Source organism: Arctopsyche grandis, chromosome 11 (assembly GCF_051622035.1).
Source record: "Arctopsyche grandis isolate Sample6627 chromosome 11, ASM5162203v2, whole genome shotgun sequence".
Lineage (NCBI taxonomy): Eukaryota > Metazoa > Arthropoda > Insecta > Trichoptera > Hydropsychidae > Arctopsyche > Arctopsyche grandis.
In genome coordinates, this window is record NC_135365.1 from 12,890,095 (window position 1) to 12,914,259 (window position 24,165).

General features: G+C 33.8%; 1 protein-coding gene across 1 annotated transcript; it reads left to right on the forward strand.

Annotated features, from left to right (window-relative positions):
* Positions 1-5,696: 5,696 nt before the first annotated feature.
* Positions 5,697-9,993, forward strand: LOC143919257 (uncharacterized). Its single transcript, XM_077441470.1, has 2 exons — positions 5,697-7,141; positions 9,596-9,993. Exon 1 carries the CDS (start codon positions 5,856-5,858, stop codon positions 7,062-7,064), a length of 1,209 nt encoding a protein of 402 aa, XP_077297596.1. The 5' UTR covers positions 5,697-5,855; the 3' UTR covers positions 7,065-7,141; positions 9,596-9,993.
* The last annotated feature ends 14,172 nt before the right edge of the window (positions 9,994-24,165 follow it).

A 24,165-nucleotide genomic window follows, 5' to 3' on the forward strand; every position in this document is an offset into this window, starting at 1 on the left:
ATTGCAGATTCCATACAATTAAATACCTTGACGTTGTGGGATAACTTGCAAATGGCTTATAAAAAAATAGTATAATATAAAGTTCGTAAAATTTCCGAATAAACGCTCTGTCCAAAATCAAGGCAAAAATTTAAAATCGGAGAGTGAAAATCAAAGATCGATTGGTTTGAGCATAGAGACGTCAAAAAGTTACCTTAGACGTTTTGGCCATAGCACGCATATCGAATTATCAACATTATAATATAAACATTTTAACATTCATTACATAACATATAGCGGCTTTTACCCGGCGTTGCTCGGGACTATGTGAAGATAGACCATAGAAGATAGAGCGATTGTGGACTGATTACATGTTGAATAGTATAAAAAAAAGAAAAACGCATATTTTAAATTATTCAATTGTTTTTTTTTTTTTAATAAATAACTTAAATATAATTAACGACAATTTAATTTGATATGTTTGTCGGGCACAGTATTCAAAAATGCATCTGTTACTATTATATAATATGTATCATACATACATATACATAATATATGAGACTACGTGTTGCTTTTGTGCTTCGTCGCATTTTCCACGAGAGGCTGATTCTCATGTGTGCGTTCTCTTTTTCGTCTTCATCTGGGTCGACGTATATTTTCGTCTTCAGTCGCACTACACACCCCGGAAAACGCCATTGTGGTTCGAAACAATCCAGGGATTTTATTACGTCGATTCGGATAAAAGGGAAAGCTCCTCGTATAAGAAAACACTTCGGTATAAAAGCTCATATTGAAATTTATACGCGATCGTATACGAAAACGTATAGCCTATCCACGCTTACGTGGAATAAGTCATCCGAGGATTTATATAAAATATTTCTCAGAAAAGAGCTCATCCTTATATAGATTGTAATGTCAATTAAGTTAAATCTGTAATGTTTACGTAAATTCGTATACGTTTTCGTTTATATATATAGGTATAATGAGAAATATTTTTTCTCAAATAGAAATGCAACAAACAAAATGTTTCATATAATACGTAAAATATGTATGTACATATGTATGTCTGTATGCAGGCTTAACTTCCTTGTGCGATACGGAATTAAAACATTCTATAAGAAGACAACCCGTCTTCTATTTCAAACGAAATTTTAGGATCTATTTTAAACGAAATTTTATAATTTTATGCTTTCATTGTGGCGCATTAGGAATTCCTGTAATACCACAATGATCCAAACTTTAGTTATATAAATAAATAATTAAAAAAAAATCAAGTAATAGATGATATTTTCACAATCTTTTTATTAGCCTAACTCTGTTAGTTCAGTGACATTTCAGTGACATTTTGAACCATTTCCACTCTTTAGGTCGCTTTGATATCTTACCAACATACGATATCTTAGCTAACATTGAAGTAATTAAATGAATCCGACATGAAGCTAGAGAAGTTTAATCATTTACGAACTCATTAAAAATTACATCGTAATCTTGTGTCAAATCAAAGCGATGACGGCTAGCTATCCTAACTTGGTTTTCTACCACCCCTTCACAAATAACAGTTAAATAGTTATGACAGCTACTTTTTTTCACCCTCATTTTTACATATATAATAATAAAATTTATATTTTAGACTGTTATAAAATACATATGTATTTATGATAAAATTAATAAGCCCTGTCTTATAATCATAAACAAATATATGTATGTAAAATTTCGATATCAGTACAAAATCACATTCTACGACGACATAAGATTTTCCGAAAGAAATACGAAATAGCTAGCAATTTCTGATAAATGACAATATTTTATCCATACGCCAAAAAAATATTTTCATTTCGTAGTTTACATAGAAAAGTTGTGCATATAAAAACTATAAAAAGAATGGGCTTTCAGTATAAAACAAAGTATATAAATTTTTCTGAATTATTGTATACGAAGTACCTACATATAATTTTTTGATAACGCAATTTTTGTACAAATAAAGGTATAATAAAAATCATAAAGCAAAAGTAGTTGTAATATATCGTTGCCTATTTTTACAAGATTTTTTTTATACATTGGATAAAAATGATGCGCGATATCGTGCATGTTTAAGGTCTGTTTATATAACAGCTCGGTACAGAATTGCAGGAAAAGACTACTTTATTCATAATATACAGCTACGCTAGTCAATTTTACATGTTAGTTAACATATTTAAAATTGCCATTATTACATAGTAATAGTAAAATGTTGAAGAAATGAATGCCAAATTTTGTTTATACCAAATTTCAGTTGAGTCCATAGTGAGAAGGTAAATAAACGATTATTAGTAAGTTAATATATTTCGACAAACTAGAATAACGAAAAGCTTGCCAACCAATAGAAAGTAGTAAATAATTATTTATGTTTAGGTCAAATAATTGACATGTCCGGTAGTAAAGAAGAAGAAATAAAGAGACGTATGAAATTAGTATGGAGTGCATTTTTTCGCACTTTCGGAGATATATGTGTTTTTTAAATCGCGCGATTTTTCTATATACATATGTGTTGATATATGTATGTATGTATGTATTGTTCGGTCGATGTCTCAAAATCTGTCAATTTCCTGTTCAAAATTAATATTGGAATCTATAGTCGGATTTTTCATTTTTAGTACTTTTCAGCTTTCAAATCTCTCTAAATAGTCATCCAGTTCAAATCAAAAGTACGTATTTTCATTTGAAAAATATTTATTGGGATAGTGTTCTGGCCACACTATTTTTTGTTTTCGTTTAAAAAAATTAATTGGAAGTGAGCTGAATTTTAAATCGGTAAAATTGCGAGCTAAAAGCTCTTACTAGTATTTACTCGTATTTACACGAATCTGAATTGAATTAATAAGGATAATATATTAAATTGTCTTTATATGAGAATTAAATAAAATTCTACTTAGAAAAATCATATTTCGACTATTCTTGTGGATTAAAAACAAAAATTATATTGATAACTGGCTTACCTCGATAAAATAAACGGATCTCGAGCCAATCAAAATTTTTTATTACTAGATTCATGTTCACTGGGCATAGATCTATAAGAAAAGTCATATCTCGTCTCTGAACCAAAAAAAAATCGTCATTTGTCGAACAGTGTAATTTGTGTTTTTATTTTATTTTTTGTCAGGTATTTATCTTTCACGGTAAATTACGGCTTAGATTTCCACTTCGAAATGGTAGATTCAAATCGAATTGGTTCACTGTTGAATTGAAGGGTTCATGTGAATCTTAGAAACGAGGTAATTGTTCGCATTGAAGGGTTTACCGGATTATCGAGCCAACGTTACCGAGCTAGATTGCGAACTTTAGTCGCACGCGTATGCGGGGAGATCTACGAATCCTCACACACGTATTACCGGGTGTGTAGGATGAAGGCCTTTCCAGCTAACCTTATTTTCTCATGTTAATGAATCTAAAAGTTCACTGTAGTACGTAGAGCGTAAAATGTTTTGTGCGATGTGCTCTCGCGAAAGGCGTTGTCAAGTCTTCTTAAATAATCCAAAGTCAATTTCGCTGCGAATTTCCATGATAATAACTTTAATTTCGCATTGAATCGACATGCGAGATTTACAAGTTATGGCGATTAAGCGCCCCTAGCCCATTCGAGACCTCAGTTTTGCATATACATGTACGTGTAATTACACCAGAGTTTGGTATTATTAGTCGGTATAAATATCGGCGTGAGAACGAGTGTCGGGAAAGTATTATTGGATCTTATGTGCGATAAATCGACGTAGAGCGGATAAATGTACCTAAATATAATAATAAATTTGTATACATACCGGAGAGTTTGGTCAACATGTACAGATGTACATATATGTGTATACAACGTGCTCACACTAGAATGAAATTCCAAATGTAAACTTTGTTATAGAGTTTGCCAAAATGTGTGCCGCGGAACGAATATTTGTATATTGTTTGTACATGTGTATATGATATGTATAACATAGGAATCAATTTAAATAGTTGGCTATAATGTTCAATTAAATGGTCAATAACTTGTATGAAAATTTAATGATAATAGTGTTTTATATGCCTATATGTAGATAAAAATTAACGATGAGTAAACCGCTTATTATTTTAAGTATTTTTTAACAAACAGACAATCGTCAAGCAGTCAGTGACAGTTAATGTATCTAAGTGATCATCTATTTACTGACCAAGTCAAACGAAGTTTTACCAAACCAAATAAATACAAATAATATCTATATGTAGGTATATGTAGATGCAATTTTTTGTTTAAAATAAAAATTGTGTATTGCTTTTTAATATTTTGTTAATTTTTTGTTTAAGTTTGAGTCTATAATGACCGATGATGAAGATCGTGAAGATATCTGATGTTGCTGTTATTAGATAAGTACGAGGAATTGTTTCAAAGTACCATCTGTAGGGAAAAAAATCTTAGGAATTTGTCTCTTCAACTGGTACTTTATCAAAACCGTAAGATTTCCTTTTGATAACTAATATATTATTTATATAAGATTCAGTTTTTAAGCCTAGAGGAGTGGATGTATAATGTCGAGTGTTGTTTGCATTATTTTATATTGTATTATTTTAGTATATTATTATATATAATATTATTTTAGGGAAATGAAATTTAAATATCGTACATTGAAACATTGACGAGATTTTTACATATTTTATAAACGGGCATTTAAATTTGAAAAATAATTTATAATTGAAGAAATTTCGTTTTTTTTTTTTTTTTTTTTTTTTTTGCACAATTTGCAAAATGTCTACAGTGTATGTATGTATTTACATACGTACTTATGCTATTTGTCATTTGCATTTAAATTATATTTTCTAAGACATACGTATGTATATGACCGTAAGCATTTGTAATGTACTAAATTTAATTCGGAAGTTTTGGAAACGCTGGACCGACATATAAAATATCTGGTGTAAACTTATTACATGTTCAAGTTCGATATTACAGATTGCCACGATCGCGGTAAAGAATTGCTTCTAGTTATTCGTGATTGAGAACGTCGCATAAAATGCTCTTCTTGGAGATTTTTCTCGTAAAATATTAGTTTTTTCAGTATTGTTATATTTTATATACATATGTATGTATATTGTGATATATAAAGAAAAGGCAATGCTTAAGGTTTCGATTTTTAAAAGAAGATTTTCATGTTTTGTTGTAAACGCTGAGACACATAAACATAAATATGTAAGTAAACATTTTTTATATTACATATGTTACAGTGGAAGCGTATTCATATTCGATACAACTCAACTAGCAAATTTTATATGTATCTACAAGCGCAAATACACTTATATATAATATAATACGCCAGTTGTAATACATATGTATATCAGTTGTGTTTTGACAACTTTGATTGATGTTTTGATGTTGATGTTTTTACGAATACCTTAGAATTCAATAATGCGTTAATACTTGCTAGGTATTACGAATTAAGGTAGTGAGTAACGTATTACGATAACTCTGAGAATGTGTTCAAAACAAAAATGTAACTTTCCAACTCAATTTACTAATCGAGTTCAAGAAAGCCCAACCTCTCCATTAGTATTCCTTCTTGAGAATTATTTCTCAAGAATTTCTCGAAAAATATGTCAAATTGAGAATTCTCATTTCTCGAGAAATTTTATAAAACCTTTTTGTATTATACAAAAATATTTTTATTTTGAATATTTTCAAAAAGCTTACAACCACTGCCCTTTATAAAGCTACATTCACTCGTCACTCGACGCTCCGTGAGAACGGACGTGCCGAAGACGTACTCTCTGTGCGAGCGCTCATAATACAGCGATACGCCATACCGTCAAAAAACCCACACCTTTTAACATACAAAACAAACACCCCCCACAAAACGAACACCAAACGAACACATGTTGGCACCATGCGAGGATCCAACCTGAAAAAGCGAATTAAGAAGACACTGATAACTACAACCGAAGCTCCTCAACCAGGCTGCTCTCAGACCGCTCAGATGGAGACCGAGTGGCAGTTTCCAAAACATACGGCAAAGAACGTGAAAGATGTTGCTCCTGAATTTAAAATTCAGGAGAAAAACAAATTTGAAGGCCTCTTGGAAGTTTCCGATGTCCCCAGAAGCGGTGGAAGAATCCCGCCCATCATCATGACAGCTACTGGCACTCACGGCAGCATGATCGAGTCGATCAAGAAGTTTATAAAAGACTTCACAATGACTTACATTGGTCAAAATAATGTCAAGATACAATGTAAAAGTCTTGAAGACTTTAAAAAACTTCGGGATGGATTGACACCAGACCGACAATTCCATACCTTTTCCAGGAAGGAGGAAAAGGAAATAAAAAGTGTCGTACGTGGCTTGCCGAAATTGCCGGAAGCTGATATTAAAGATGACATCATCAGACAGGGATTCCCTGTAACCAAAGTCATACAGATGAAGACGAAGGAGCCTAGGAGCAACGCCACCGAGCTATACTTGGTGTTCTTCGAGCCATCGGTATCGGCAAAGAAGATTAAAGAAATCCGGTACATCTGTTACACAAAGGTCAGTGTCGTTAAATATACTAGTAAATCACAAAATATTACTCAATGTTTCAGATGCCAAGAATATGGACACGCTGCGAAAAACTGCAATCGGCAGGCCAAGTGCGTCAAATGTGCCGGCACTCACCTCACCGCACAATGCAATCAAGGAATAGTTACCCCTGCTGTCTGCTCAGGCTGTTCAGGATCTCACCCCGCTAACTTCAAAGACTGTCCAAAAAGACAGAGCTATCTGAAAATGCTGGAATCGAGGAAGAATCGAGCATCAATTGTCAAAGCCAACCCTTGGAAACTCCCAGTGGCGCAGCCACAAAATATCCCGGTCGTTAACGATCATAACTTCCCAAAGCTACCGACCATTAAAACTCCTTCACCAAATATCCCAAATATCCCTAAAAAACCCCACCAACCAACCAATCCCAACATTCAACCAACAACAGACCTAACTTCCATGGCGTCTATGACGAAGATGTTGAAGATCCTCCAGGAGATTCGTGCCAAGGCCAGCGGTTGCACTGACAAACTAGAGCTGGCACTCATGCTTGTCGAATATCTCGATGTCTTTGATTAACGGGAGGCGCCTGAACATTCTAGCTTGGAATGCTCGTGGACTTAAGAATAAGATTGACGAACTAGAGTCGGCGATCGGTGAGTACTGTGTTGACATAGTTTTAATCTCCGAGACCTTCTTAAAACCTCATATCCGTATTAACCTACCTAACTTTAACTGCTATCGCGAAGACCGAGAACAGCATGGAGGGGGAGTTGCCATTTTTATAAAATCGTCAATTAAACATTGTCGCGTAATAACTCCGCCACTAAAAAATTTAGAACTAACCGCCATCGAACTAACAATTAACAACACCCATCACATAGTAGCATCCGCTTACAATCCTCCCCAAAAACGATTATTGGCATCCGATCTTAACAAAATATTTAACATTGGTAGTTCGGTAGTGGTAGCTGGTGACTTTAATGCCAAACATCCGTTATGGAGTTGCGTAAACACTGACCAACAAGGCACAACTCTTTTTAAATACATTCAACTAACAGATACAATCTTACTTCATCCGGATACATACACACACTATCCCACAAATAACTCACAACCATCCACACTAGATCTTGTCCTCGTCAAGAACTGCCCAAAAATATCGACACCAAATGCCCTTCAAACCCTGTCGTCTGATCATCTCCCGATAATCTTCTCAATCGACGGGAAACCCGAGGAAATCATCAAGCATAGTTGGGATTACGGGAGAGCTAACTGGCGAGAGTTCAAGTCGTACATAAATGACCAAACCATTCTAACTTCTACCACACTCACAAACAAAACCGAAATCGACAGCTCCATAATACACCTAACGGAATCAATAACTCGATCCAAACACCTTCACATACCTAAGACACAATACATTGAACACAAATTAGAGATAACTGACTTTGTTGCAAATCTAATTAAAAGTAAAAATAAACTCCGTAAAATTTGGCAAACATCAAAAAATCCAGCATTGAAAACATTAATTAATAAGCTCACATATCAAATTAAAATTAGAATCAAAGAAATCAAAAATGAAGCTTGGTCTAAAAAATTAGAAAAATTGAGCTCAGTTGATGGCTCTCTATGGAAATTAGCTAAAGCGATTCGCAGGACAAAAAACTCGATTCCTCCATTAGATGATGCAGGAATCTCAGTGACGCGTGATTGCGACAAAGCAGAACTATTATCAAAATCCTTCCAAAAACATCACACACTCACACAACATTACAATCACATACCAACGCATAATAAAGTCAACCGGTCCATTAAAATCATCACAAAAACTCCCACTAACAGTACTAAAAATATAAAATTGGTGCATCCGTGTGAAATCCAAAATATAATACGTAATTTAAAAAATAAAAAGGCACCTGGGCGAGATTCAATAGATAACATCACAATCAAACAACTTCCATTTAAAGCTTTAGTCTCACTATCTAAAATATTCAACGCATGTTTACTCACCGGGTATTTCCCAGAATACTGAAAAACAGCCAACGTAATTCCCATACTTAAGCCCGATAAAAGCTCAAAAAACCCGGCCAATTATCGACCCATTAGCTTACTTTGCACGCTTTCAAAAATTCTGGAAAAAATAATCTACACACGTTTACTTAAAGTCGTAAATAAGAAATTAATAAATGAACAATTTGGATTTCGCACTGGACATTCCACGACCCAACAACTAACAAGACTAACTGAACACGTGACGAAGAACTTTAATATGAAGAGAAGTACCGGAATGGTATGTCTCGACATAGAAAAGGCCTTCGACACGGTTTGGCACGATGGACTCATTCATAAGCTCCTTATTAACAAAATACCAAACTACCTAATTCTCATCATCAAATCGTACTTAACTCGTAGAAAGCTAGTGGTTAGCGTAAATAATGAATTATCGTCTCCAAAAATAATCGCAGCTGGCGTTCCGCAGGGGAGCTTGCTTGGCCCACTCTTGTTCTCCATATATATAAATGACATACATATTCCAAAAAACTGTCACATAGCCCTATATGCAGATGATACAGCTTGCTTCACAAGTAGCAAAAAACCAGACACTATTCTTAAAAATCTTGAATTTGCAATTAAAACAATGACTGAACACTTCACTAAGTGGAAAATTCAAATTAATCAAACCAAAACAGACGCCATATTCTTTAGTGTTAGAAAACATAAGCCAAGTTCAGATCTGAAAATCCCCTCTGGAGAAAGTCTGAAATGGCAGTCAGTAATAAAATATTTAGGAGTAACGTTTGATAAAAGAATGAGATGGGCACCTCACATTGAGGCAGCGAAATGCAAGGCGATGCGGGGTATATCCTCAATATATCCAATATTTAATCGCCATAGTTCTTTATCAACGCTAAATAAAATAAAATTATATCGCGCGCTCATATTACCATTATTAACCTATGCTTCACCTGTATGGAATAACGCCTCGAATACTAACCTTTCCAAGCTCCAAGTAATACAAAATAAATCCCTTAAAATAATTTATAATACACCCATATATACTAACCTGAAAAAACTGCATGCTATATATAATATTCCGTTTGTTACAGACATTACTAACAAACTAACCAGTAGATTCTATGAAAGAATCACTAATAACCATACTAACACACTTGTGAAGAGTCTCGGTGATTACAACAAAATGTCTATACCCTTCAGGTATAAACACAGATTACCTAAACACAATCTGCTTTAGGTCATCGACTTTAGATAGTCTTTAATTAATATTATGTATTAGATGTATTATGAACATTTATAAGGATTGTAAATAGGTTTTTGAGCTCTTTTTCCTATTATGCTTTAGATTAACATTAGAATAATATAATACTGTAATTTCTAACCAAATTAAATTAAAATTGTAAAATAGAAAATGATCAGTAGATCAGTAGCTATTAAAATAGATATAAGATGTATTGTGAACATAATTTCGTAATAATAAAAAGCATTTAAAAATCAAAAAAAAAAAATAAAGCTACATTAGAAAGAGCGGGTTTACCTAATGTGCATACTTCTTAGAAGGGGTCTGGGAATGATTTCTAACTTTCTAACGTGCCTTACTTGATATTTTTTTCTTATCTTATTTTGACCTGGACATTGAAAACGCGTCAATCTTAACAAATAATCAATTATCCCTGAATGAATTTACCGTAATTTTTTACCTGAATTTTTATCTATTAATATTTATTTCCGGTTATTAATGGAGAAAGAATTTAGTATATTTGAATCGATGGGCAATAGAACGGATGGTTTACAGTGCTTATTTGAAGCCTTGTTATTAATTACACCAACATCAACACAAAACGAGAGAAATTTTTCCACGGCTATTAATTTCTGAACAAAATAGAATCGGGATGTCTGTCTCTACTTTAGATGGCATGTGTTTTTTAAAGGGAGAGTTTTAATGTATCTAATATTAATTCATACATGAGAAATGAAAATCATTGAGAAATCAGAATCACTACTCTCCATCTAATCAGGTATCAACTTATGTATAATTGAACTGTATTTTAAGTTGTGATATATTTTGACCAGGTGGAATGTAATTCGCCATATGAATAAACTTACGGGGGTTAGACGGAATATATTCCACCTAGTCAAGGTATATTACAACCGAAAATACACTTCAACTATGACGTTAGTTGGAATATATTCCAACTAGTCAATATATATTACAACTGTCAATATATATATATACACTTCAACTGTAACATATACAAAACTTAAATTATAACGTGGTTGCAGAAGATTTTCAAATATTTTTAGTTCATTATTCCAACTATTTATTATCCTGAGATAGGACAAATTTCAACAAGGCAGCTATGTGTGTATGTAAATATTACCATATTAGTATATCCATCAGCTAGAATATTCCTAATAACGTAAACTTTCATCCTTCGACTTGCTTGAACGAACTATGGTGGTTTTTCTTATGAGCCCAGAGTATTACTCAAGCTTTCTTCGCTTTCAAGATAGCTAATATACTCCTAATATATAATGAATAATACTCCTTTTTCACATATGTATGTACGTGCGTGAAAAAGAAAAAGCATGTATGGTTCTACTACGACACAAGATATCAACATATGTACATATAAAATATTCAATTTAGAAAAACATTTTGTAGAAAAACTGGGTATTTGAATCAAATGAATCAGTTTAGTTTTAGTTTATGCAAATGTTTGCATGTGGCGGAACGATTTTCCGGACTCGTCCCGCGTGATAGTTTTTCACAGCCGACTGACGGGTGACATTCCCTTTTACAACTCTTCTATTTTTTTTCCGGGATATGATTTATACGGCGATAAAACGTCGATAAGGTTGCTTTTCCTAGAAACGATACCGAGATGTTCCCGTTGTGCCTCGGTCTGAGTAATCGAAACGTCTTACCCTTCACTAACACACGCGTTCCTTTCCGAGTCACGTAATAAATCACAATACAGTAACGTTTCCGTTTGTTTCAGCTCTGAAGCTGAAATTCACAAACACACAGGATATATTTATTTATGTATAGGAAATACACGTATGTACAAAAATATATCTGTATATGCATATAGGTGGTTGGTAAACGGCTTTGGAAAATGATTGGTAGAAAGCTTCCCTTCATTGATTTGTATTATACGTGTTAATTAAATGACTATAACAATAATTCCGAGAAGATTTTGCGCACCAATGTTTGTATATATGTATGTATGTGTGTGAAGATACACGTTCTAAGGTCTGATAACGTATGTAGAACGTTAATTAAATTATAGTAATATCCCACACTACTAATGATAATTCGGCCGAATGATTAATAATTCCAACCAGTTTATATTGCATGTATGTATTTTCACATGAAGGGTACAAATTGAATTATTTTCGTTTAAAATTAATTTTGCTTCTAGTTTTAACATTCAAAAACAACCGCTTTTGAAATTTTGTGTGTTTTTCAAATGAGTTTTGTTTCTAATGTTAATTGTTAACTTTTTGTTTGACCGCTTCTACCCACAATTCTAAAACATATTGATCAAGTTGTTATCTTAAAAATGTCTGACTCACGTGAGTAACATTTTGTTAAGGATATATATATATATATATATATATATATATATATATATATATATATATATATATATATATATATATATATATATATATATATATATATATATATATATATATATATATATATATATTTACGCACATCTGTATATACGTAATCGTATGTCAATTTTATCTAGAAAATTGATTTCATGACGAAATTTATTTTCGATTCTATTTCTGGCCTAAACAAATCCATTGAAATGAATTTCGACGTTGTAAAAGTAAAGTAAAACTCATTTAGGGGGTAAAGTAACCAAATCAAACCCCTATGAGTGTGCTTGTCAAAATATGTTACTGATGAATTTGGCTAACGAAATTTAATAAATATTTTGAAACCTTACCCATTATTAAAGACAGAATAATTAGTTTGAAAATACATTCATAACGTTATGATTTTGTATGTCTTTTAGTCCCCTTTACATATCAAGCAAAGCTTGCTCTTTTAGGTATTAGTATATACATACATATGTTATGATAAAATAAATACAATAAATCGATCGCTTTATATATAAATGTCAACAGATTAGCTCCTTTTCTAATATTTTGAGATCATTGTATTGATCAAAGGCTTACCATTGAATCATTTATGGGGTTATATTAGGTAACAATCGAAATCAGCTCTCAGCACTGTACTTTTGACCCGCTTTCCTATTGATCAACGAAAATATGTACATGTGTACAAGTACATATATACATACGTATGTATGTATGTACATGTGAGTTAATAGGCCCGTTTATAATGCTTAATACTCGACGTGAAGCCATTTCGCGAATGATGCACGAAAATCGGATACGACAACAACCCCACCGTCCCCATCCCCATCCTCTGGACCCGGAGTTTGGATTGTTAATATTCGGGAATAACCCTCGGTAACCTCAAATGGGCTTGTTTTGTCGTCGACCCAGAAAGTCGTCGGCGGTTACGAAGAATAATTTGATTTCGGTTTCGCATCCGCCGATTGCTCCGTGACTAATTTCGCCCCGGGAGATTTCACTAGCGAAGGCTCGAAACTCCAAAGGGCGGGTTATATTGGGGGAGGGAGGATTTGGCGTGGGTGGGTGACGGGGGAAGTTTCAGCGATGATAGATATTGAAATTGAGTCAATCAGTTCCGAAGCACGCGTCATTGGAAAGTCAATAAATGCATCGTTAGCTGCTGTTACATACATACATACATACATACATACATATACAACGAATACCACTTCACGAGTAACGATTAATCCTTTCGCTTCGGAGAATTTTATTGCAATTGTTGAAAATGCGATTAAATACTATGCCGGAGATTAATTCTATATAGAAGATTAATACATACATATACATAAGTGTATCTGTTTTGTGTTTGAGTTCAGGTCAATCGATTGGAATCTTTGGAAATAATAATGGATGTTCGACAGTATGGGAAAAACTTCGACAGTATGAAATTATTGTACACTAGTGGTTTTACCCGGCTTCGCTCGGTATTTGTAATATAAACCGCTTAAACATGACTAATCTAAAAGTAAACATTTTGTTAAGGATATATATATATATATATATATATATATATATATATATATATATATATATATGTATATATATATATATATATATATATATATATATATATATATATATATATATATATATATATATATATATATATATATATATATATTTGTAGATGGTAGTAGTTCGTTTCAAAATGCTGGTGAACTTTTCAGATGTAAACTACGCTTTTGTATTATTTGTTCGTGTCCAAGTTGAAAGTCTGTGTCCAAGTTGGCAGCGAAAGCTGTAAAGTTCGAAGCGAGCAAACGGACAATTTCAAACCAAATAAAAAGTCATCGTGGTAGGTAGGTACTACTACAAGCTATCGCTTAAAATGTTATTAGATTGTGTTCAACATTTGCGCGCCCATTTCACTCAGATGAATTTCGACGAAATTGGATTATTTCTAGTGTTCAATCTTAACCCTTTCGACCGCTTTAATCGAATTCGAAGCGTTTGATTTAATCGACTGTCTAAAACCACAATTCGCTACTGGCAATAAATTCACTCTAGATTTTATTATTTTCTTTTTTCGAAACCGAACGACGACATTGTCGTAAAATGTTATTTGTAAATTAAATTATGCTATCGTATTACGGATAATTTTTCTGCTTGTGCGTAATACTGTGCACAGCGGATAAGGGAGCTTATTGACAAATTTATCGGAGATTATTGTATTATATGGATATCAAATATTATTTTCAGAAATTCTTTTAAAAAAGTGTAACGGAAGGTGTTTTCCGAGAGACGAAATTCATCTTTACGATATAAATATTTTAAATTGTGAGATTTTTTTTATAATTAATTCTTTAACCTCCGTACATTTACTTTATCGCTTGTGATTGAAGTTTTGAAGAGTGATCGATAAAACTCAACTGGAACTTCATATACATATCTTCAAATAAGCAGTGGGGACATAACTCCAACCTTTGAAAAAGTAATCGCGCAAGAACCTATGATTGTGAATCGGTTAGGTGTAAGTCTTGCATTGCTGATTACTTTAATTCCGGTGATGCTTAGGTTAGGTTAGGTTAGGTTAGGTTACTACTACTTTTGATTCCGGTGATGGTTAAGTCAGGTCAGGTCAGGTCATGTCAGGTCAGGTCATGCCAGGTCAGGTCGGTATCGGAAGATGCCGCACTGGTGCTCGCTGGAACACCGCCTGTGGACCTGCTTGCGGTTGAGCGAAAGGCGACACAAGGCCGGTTGAAAAGAAGCGAATCGAGGGATGTCACCATGATACAGTGGCAGCAGCGGTGGGAGTCGGCTACTGGGGGGAGGTGGACGCAAAGGGCCAGGTTGGTTGAGGGTGACCAGACCAATGCATGCAGGTAGATGGGACATGCCGCACCCGTCAACTTGTTTGTCGCACACATTTCCATACATTTTTTCGTGTCGCGCGACTAGTCGGCCGACAAAGTTGCACGGTGCGGCCCAGCCCAAAGGCTCGTCGGGGACCTGAAGCAATGGTGCGGAAGGAAACACGGTGACCTGAACTACCACCTCACCCAGTTGTTGACAGGACACGGTTGCTTCGGAACCTACCTTCACAAGATAGGGAAAGAAGCAACACCAAGCTGCCACCACTGTGAGGCAGCTGACGATGAAGCGGAGCATACATTGTTTCACTGTCCTGCGTGGGACGCCCCGAGAGAAGCCCTCAAAGCCGCGATCGGGGAGGAAATGCTGTGGACGGGGATGGTGATGGGTTCCATGCTCCGCGACAGAGGGAGCTGGTCGGCTTGGGAGGCCTTTGCTGCCTCCGTGATCGGGGAGAAATTGCAGTCCGAAAGAGAAAGGAGACGCCAGGGGCCCGCTTCTGAGTCGTAGGACTCGATAAGAGCACCGCGACCTGAGGTGGGTCCCTGCTGTCTCCTGTGCGAGCGCATTGCGCAAGGCCAGCTGCTGCCTGGTAATGCTTAAGTGCGGGTCCGGCAGCAGCTGAAAGAGAGAGGGGTTTTTAGTGAGTAAGAATCTCACACTCCCCTTGGAATTCGGTCCAGGGGGGCCTATGCAAGGTTTTACCCTCTCACGGAAAAAAAAGGTTAGGTTAGGTCAAATCTATCTAAATAGTCGTCCAGTTGAAATCAAAAGTCAAAAGTACGTTTTTTCCTAATTTTTACTATTTTATATTGAATATTTTCTATTACTATATACTATTTTATATTGAATAATTAATACTTTTTTTTATTGAATATTTTCTATTGAAACATGTTTATTGAGATATCGTTATGGCCACAATATTTTTTGTTTTCGTTTAAAAGGGTTCATTGGAAGTGTGTTTTAAATCGGTAAAATTGCGAGCTTAAAGCTCGTACTAGTATTTACTCGTATTTACCCGACCGAAGCCGGGTAGCACCACTAGTTATATAGAATTTACATTTTTTAATCTTTCTTATTTTGATTTTATGTATAATTTATTTTAATGAAAAGTTTTTATTTTATCGTAATCCAATTTAGAAACGAATGCTCTTCATCTGCCATGCTCCCTTTTAAGTTTCATTTTTTTTTATTTTATACAACCCGTTTCCGGAAATTTTATCCATAGCAATATCTGCCATGGTCCGTGTTTAAATAATGGTATTAAAACCCTTTACACTCATAAATGTTTAGCATAAAAGTTAAATCGTTGCATTAAATGAAATCTTGATCGTTCGTTATTACACATTCAAATGTTCTTCACGTGTCACAATTAAGTGCAGTGTTTTTATTTCACGATGGCGTATTTTATTTCACAATGAGAAGGGGAAAAGGGACGTATTTTCTTCCCTGAATAATAATCTCTAACAATATATTCAATATGGGTGACCGTAAAAGTCGACAGTGAAAAAGTCGAAAATGTTCGTTTACCATGCATACATATGAAAAACGGTTAGTATATATGTATGTACATATGTATATCAGTGGCGTGCGGTAAAACTCTATCTCCCTTCGTCGTACATCTTCACTTAATTTGCGCGAGCAGGATACAACAGGAACAAGAGGAACAGGCTTTTCCTCCCGTACCCTGCGCGCGCACATTAAACTAGGCTGTATGACAAAAAGAGAGATAATTTCACCGCATACCACTGATATATATGTGTATTATATATACATACATAGTACCGTTTACCATGCACCTTTTTTTTTTGATCTTTCGACTTACGATCTTTCGATTTTCGATCTTTGCCTTCCGATATTTGTTTTTTCGACCTTTTCACTTTCGGTGCCGTGAGGTAGACCCATTAAATATACGAGCTGTTATATTTGAAAGTGGTGGAAGTCCAATTTTCAATTCCAAAAACACTACTTCTGTTTGACTTAATTCACAAATTGCTATAATTTTTTTTAATTCAATATTTCCAGAATCTCGGAAAAGCCGACTAAAATTATTACAGGCCACCAGTATTTTTAAATGTTATATTATATGTAAATATTATATTTAATGTTTTGAGAAATATTTTTCAAAATGAAAAGTGGACTTTGCTACTTTAAAATATGACGGCTCATGTATTATATGTAACATATATATTTATATTAATTTTCTTTCATATCTTTATTCGACCGCACGCTTTAATTGTAAAAGAAGTACTTCAACCCGTTGTGATACCGTTGTAAAGCATCAGAACACGATGACAGTTTGTTGCTTTCCGTAATATATATACATTGTATTATTTTATCGATGTCGACGAATTGTACGTACATATGTATATGTACTTTATGTAAATAGGTATATATAGTAACATTTTTTACATAAAATTGAAGTAGAAAACTCTTATACATCTATAGTATAGATTTATTTCATCGACGCTTTGTACGCGGTATATTAAATTTTGAACAATTCATGTATTGGAATTTGTACATACATACATATATATGATCGTATTGAATTTGAAAATTCACAAAATATCGAATCGCTTCTATAGGAGTGTTTCAAACTAGCGATGAATTACGATATGGCAAATTGAAATGTAGCGTCGATTGCATTTGCGCCAATTTTAGTACGGTACAAAATATGCGAAGCGTAACCTAATTTTCCGGATACGAAGGGTTGGGAGGGGAAGTAAGCGGAGAAACGTTAACCGAGACGCCTCCGGCGAGAAAACCCCATCCCCCGTCACGTTTCAAATAGCGTCTTATCGGAGGAAAATTTTCGCTCACCTGGGGTATTAGAAATTTCTTGACTCACTAACTTTGTTATCGTACCGTCTATTTTTTACATTGTTAAGGATTTTATGCCAAGTTTAGTTCGGTGAAGTCTCTGACAGTTGATTGCGTTCAGACTTATTGATTTGTACGAAATGACTGTTTATGTATCCATTATGTAAAGTAATATTGTATTTGCGCGTTACAGCTGTCATTCTTACTGGTACGTTTGCATTTGTTTCAAATAACTGAATGTATACAGAAATATGTAAGTATATGTATGTATACTGACGCTTTGTTCGGGATAGTGCTCTAGACTTTCATACTTAAGTCGCGAGATTTATGTATAAGTTGTTGTAAACCTTCTCGAATTTATAAAGTTTAATTAAAAAATATATACATATGAACATATAATTAAACGAACCTGAGGAATGGACGTTTAATTAATATTTTGATACAAAAAAATGTATGTAAATATATCATTTCTTCATATGTAAGTATAAAATGAATGTTGTACGTATTTATATGTACATGTGTATGAATGTACGTCCTTTATGCAAATCTACAATTTTAAACTTAGAACTAAAAAAATTACTGTACTATCTCATGGTATTACAACAAAGACGCAGAGATCATTCAAATCCGGTTTTATTTGTAAATTGCGGAAATATTCACGCATTATATGACGTTATAGTGGCGAGTGCACCTGCATACTAAAGAAAAGGTTCCCATTTGCATATGATATTTTCGGAAACATCATATTCTGACGATATTGCATAGAATAATGGTTAGTATAAAATGCTTCCGAACAAAGTAGTCAATGGGTTCAAATCTGACCGGTTGCTGCTGGCCAGATTTTGGATTTGTGACTACAGGTCGATCGTTTCCTATCAATTTTTGTTTGCTAATTTATCTGGTTTTCATTAAATCGGTTCAAACAAATTGGCAACCTTACCCATCTTCCCGCAAATTTTGAGGTTTCAGCATCTTTCCCAGAATTTCACCAATTCCCCTGAATTGTACAAAATACTGCAAATTTAACCATAGATGTCTCTGTGGATGTTAACATATATTTGTATTTGCTTTGTATAATGTATACTTTGTACAATGTTTGACCTAGATGTCATGTTTAATGTAACCAGCAGAATAGACTAGTGGCTAGGATACAATGCCTTGAACAAAGGTCACGGGTTCAAATCCCACTGGTTTCTGCTGGCCACACCTTAGATTTATGACTCCAGTTCCATCGTTTCCTATTAGAATTTGCCAATTTAACTGATTTTCATTGAAATGGTTCCAACAAATTGGCAACCTTACCCATTTTCTCGCAAATATCGAGTTTTAAGCAATATCGAATTTCTCTGAATTGTATAAAATGCTGCACATTTGCAAATTTGCCCATATATGTAGATGTCTCTGTGGATGTTAATTGATATGTATTTACTTTGTATAATACTTATAATATTTGTATCAAATTTATGTACAATGTTTCTGACCAGGAATACGCATTGGGCTTACCTGTTAAGTAAAAAAAATATATTAATGTAAAAATAATAAAAAAATAATTAATGTGACTCGATGATACGACGCCATAGTATTGCGCCATATCGTCGCGCTCTGTAATGTATATGTAATCCGATTTTTGGCATGCAATGCCGGATAATATAAACGGACCTTAAAGTCGTTGAAAAATTATTTTACTACGTGGTTTTACTTTATTTAAATTTCATAGCGGTTGTATTCTAAAAACGTTGCTTTTAAATTGTTAAACGAGCGAAGTAGCGATTTCCTCGTTGTGTTTGTATGTTTGAGTTTTAAAAAAATCAAAAAGTTTGTGTATTTCTTTTTATCAAAGCTCAAAGCGAAGCCTGATTAAAAGAAAGCCGTCTTGTTTATACCGCGGAAGATTTAGAGCGAGCAAGAGAAGAGGAAACGAAGCAAATTTTTAATTCTGATTCAGAATGGAAACCTTGAAAATATAATTTAATTCTTTAGCTTTCTGACGATAAGAAAGTGGCTCGTGGTAAATTTCCGTTGAAAAACGTTCCACACACAAAGAAACGAAAAAATAATTAAACTTTTCCGCTACTGGAGAATGCGTAGCACTGGCTTGCTTTTATTATAATATTTCATCCAATTTTTTTCACACAGCCACAATTTAAGCGAATCTTACGGTTTAAGAGTAAGCTAATTCTCCTGCTTGTCCTTGTGCTTGGATACCCGTGAAATTGCACGTAACAATTCCGAAGAAATTTGCAAACTTGTCGCATACATTAAGCTCTCTGTTCAGATTCAAACATAATCCTCATACACATGTATGAAAACAACGCAACACGCTTTAAGTATAATATTAGGGCTTAAGAGAAAATTTGACTTAAATATGAATGTGTATATTTAAGAATATTCATCGTAATATATTTCTATAAACATAGAAATTATATAAAGTAACATTACATTGCTTATTGTCGTTTTATTTCGAAGTGTTTGACACCAGTTCAGCTCAAGCCAGCAACTAGACAATAATCAGAAGTACGAAAAATATTCTTTAGTACATTTTATATGGACACATTCATATTTTATCTTTAATTTATACCAGGTAAACCCAAATATGTGGAAATATTCACGCATGACGTGATGTTATAGTGGCGAATGCGCCCGTACTAACGAAATTGTTGCCATGCGCTTATGAATAATTTCGGAAACGTCATATAGTGATACATAATATTGATTCGATGATACTACGCAAGTAATATTTTGTCGTATCGTCGCGCTCTGTAATGTATATTTTTTTTTTTTTTTTTTATCTTTCGACTTAAGATCTTTCGATTTTCGATCTTTGCCTTCCGATATTTGCGTTTTCTGTAATTTAACATTCTGTCTCGTCACGGAGACCGAAACCTTACATACATATATACATTAATCCTTACAAAGTCTCTTTCGTAATTTTACATTACTAGTTGTTTTACCCGGCTTCGCTCAGTAGTTGTAATATAAACAGCGTAAACATGGCGAATCTAATAGTAAATATTCATTTGTTTTTTTATTAAATTTATTTGATAACAATTCCTAACCAAAGATACATACATATATACATACTTACCTACAAAGTCTCTTTAGAAATTATATATTAGATTATATATGTACATATGTACATATGTAGGTATACACGTATATAAATATTAATAGTCATACAAAATGTCTGAAATAAATTCATTAGATTGGAGATGCACTGCAATTATTTATGTTTGCAATTTATATAATGTATGTATAATTCTATATGAATAAATAAAATTATATCTACTAAATTATAATAAGTATATAGTATATGTATATGTTACAGTCGAACTATATTTTCGATTATAATACATATATATTCCAACTAGCGTTTTAGGTCTTTCATATTCTAATACAATTCAACTAGTTAATTATATGTCTACAAGTGCAAATACACTTACAACAATGTGCGCCAGTTGTAATATAACAGTTGAGTTTTGACAGCTCTGATTTTTTTTACGAATGCTTTTGAATTTAATAATGCGTAATATTACGATAACTCTAAGAATGTTTTCAAAACATAAATGTGACTTTCCAACTCAATTTACTAATATAGAGACCTTTTTAAGAAAACGTAACCTCTGCATCTAATATGGTACCAACTTATAGTACTGTATTTGTACTGTATTTTCAGTTGTAATATACATTCGCCATATTAATCAACTTACGTGGGTTAAACGGAATATATTCCAACTAGTCAAAATATATTACAACTGAAAATACACTTCAACTATAACTGCAGTTGGCACCAAGTTAAATGGAAAATATTCCAATTAGTCATTATTAGACACCGGATAGACACGGTGCTTTTTCCAGGAATCGGTGCGGCTTAGCTCTATTTACAAAGCTAGAGTTCAAAAAAAAAAAACGTTGGCGAACCTTTAACAATGCAATGAACAATAAACAGCACCCTCTGGGTCCGTTTTTTACCAGACGGCACCTTGGTTATCCGGCCTTTTGTCATTATATATTACAACTGGCAGATACACTTCAACTGTAACTTATCTATAGTTTGCTAGTACATATTAGCTTAAAATTTGATATGTTTTTATAAATATACAAACATGTAATATACATACATATAACATGTATGGAAATTTTATGTTTATATAAATAAAAATCGTATAATCATTTATTTACTTAAGAGTTTGCGTAAATATTATATTATATTTATTCGGTATGAAACTTTCTATTTGTAATTCAAAATTCTCAGCCAGACTTTCATATGTGGTTTTAATGAAGAGCCGAAAGCAAATGTTTGTCCACAATCAATGTTGAAAAGTGAACGGGGAACGGTCCTTGAATTAAATTAAGTTCTCGCGTCTAACGAGATTCTGTTCAAACGCATACCAATCTGACGAGAATAGTTCTGTCGTACACTTTCGTCGGAATCTGAATTCAGTCGAGTTCGGGGGTAGTTAACGAATTCGCCTAAACCAATTAATTACCCTCTTCATCCCCTATACTCCGCAAAACGCCGGTTTCTCAGGCGACGAAAAGTTCTCGGTTCAACACTGCCTAATAATATTACAAACAATCGCTTTAAATCGGCTGAGGTTTGAGATGGTCTGGAGGTCGTTAAAATTTGCATTTCCAATTGATGCAAAACTCTGTGACGATTTTTGTAATTTGTTGTTCGTTTCGATTCACATTTTGTGTAGACACAAAGAGTGCACTCGACTGGTGTATTTTTATTTGTTTTTCATATCGACGCTTTTCGGAACTCCCTTTATTAAAAAAAATGATGCAACATGTTTGGAAAATATTTTATCTAACGGGTAAAGGTTTTTTGATATACATGTAATTTTTATCCTTCTATGTACATACATATATTGGTTATAAAAAAATGATTCGTATAAAATGGATGGTACGATTCCATAAAAACAACGAATCATACCATATGTTGTTGTCTTGTATAATATTTTATCCATCGTATCGATTCCAGTGAAATTTGTACTTTTTCGTTGTCGTATGAAATTCTGATTATTTTCCCCGGTTCAAAAATTTGAGTGAAAATATATTATCGGTATACAAAAGAAAAGAAACTCGATTCGATGATGTATTTATTTTATTCCGAAAAATTATTTGAAAATTCCAATGTCGGTAAAATGTTTTAACGTAGAATACATACATACATATATATGTACAAAGCTCTGAAATGTTGAATACATTTCGCAATTCGAATTATCAATGACAGCGTATTTTATATTTGATGTCAAAAGTACGTAAATTAATAAAAGATTTTCTTTACATAAAATATTAAAAGAGCCATATCTCGAATATATTAATTTTATGGAATACTTATTTAGATAATAATAGTATGGAACGCTGTATGCTCGGCATAACGAGGAAAAACAGGAAGCAGAAAACGTGGGTGAGAAGTATGGCAAGGGTAGTGGACATAGTGGATAGAGAAAAATATTAAAATCGCAATGGGTGAGCCATGTGGATAGGATAGACAAAATTTGGACAAAAAAAGTGCTAGAATGGTGTCCGTGAGAATGCAAAGGGATAAAAGGAAGACCGCAGGTAAGATGGGTAGACGAAATTAGGAATATGTGTTGGGTGAGATGGATGAGAGTTGCGCAAAACAGAGACGAGTGGAAGCGTGTTGGAGAGGTCTTTATCCAGCAGTGGATGGTGAGTGGCTGTACATGATGATGATGATGATGATGATGTGTTTCAATCATTCATAGCAGGAGTTCGTAGCGACCAATCTCGCCCGGGTTAGTAGATGTTTCTTTTATTAGTACACTCGTGATTTTTTTTACGTTCGTGAATACTTTGACTATGTCGGTATTCTAAATGTGTATATTAATGTCTGTAATTGATCAGGAAGGTGCATTGGGATTTACCTATTAGCCCTTCCAGGTATACGTAAATATGTGTGTATATGTATAATATGTATGTGTACGTATGTACGTAAAAAAATAAACACATACTAGTGAATGCAATGCATAAGAACTACATATATACATACATACACAAGTATACACTTTAAATGTGGCTTATACCTATACATATAAAGATGACTAACTAAGAAGTCCAAACGGATCCACCGCTCACTCCAGAATAATCTGATCTACCGTGTGTACCTCCTTATAAAGAACAAGTTGCACAGCATAACTTCTCCGATCCATCAATGTATCTGTTGTCTAGACAATTATAGGTCTACCCTGGCGAGTATATTGCTTATGCACGCACTCGCCCAGGTCTATGTGAACTCCAGCATATTCTTTGTTTAGGCACTTAATGAGTCCCGTTAGCCTAATCTGGGGTCTCTATTTTTTATCCACGAATGCACCTAGACAGTGGATAATCTTTCTCA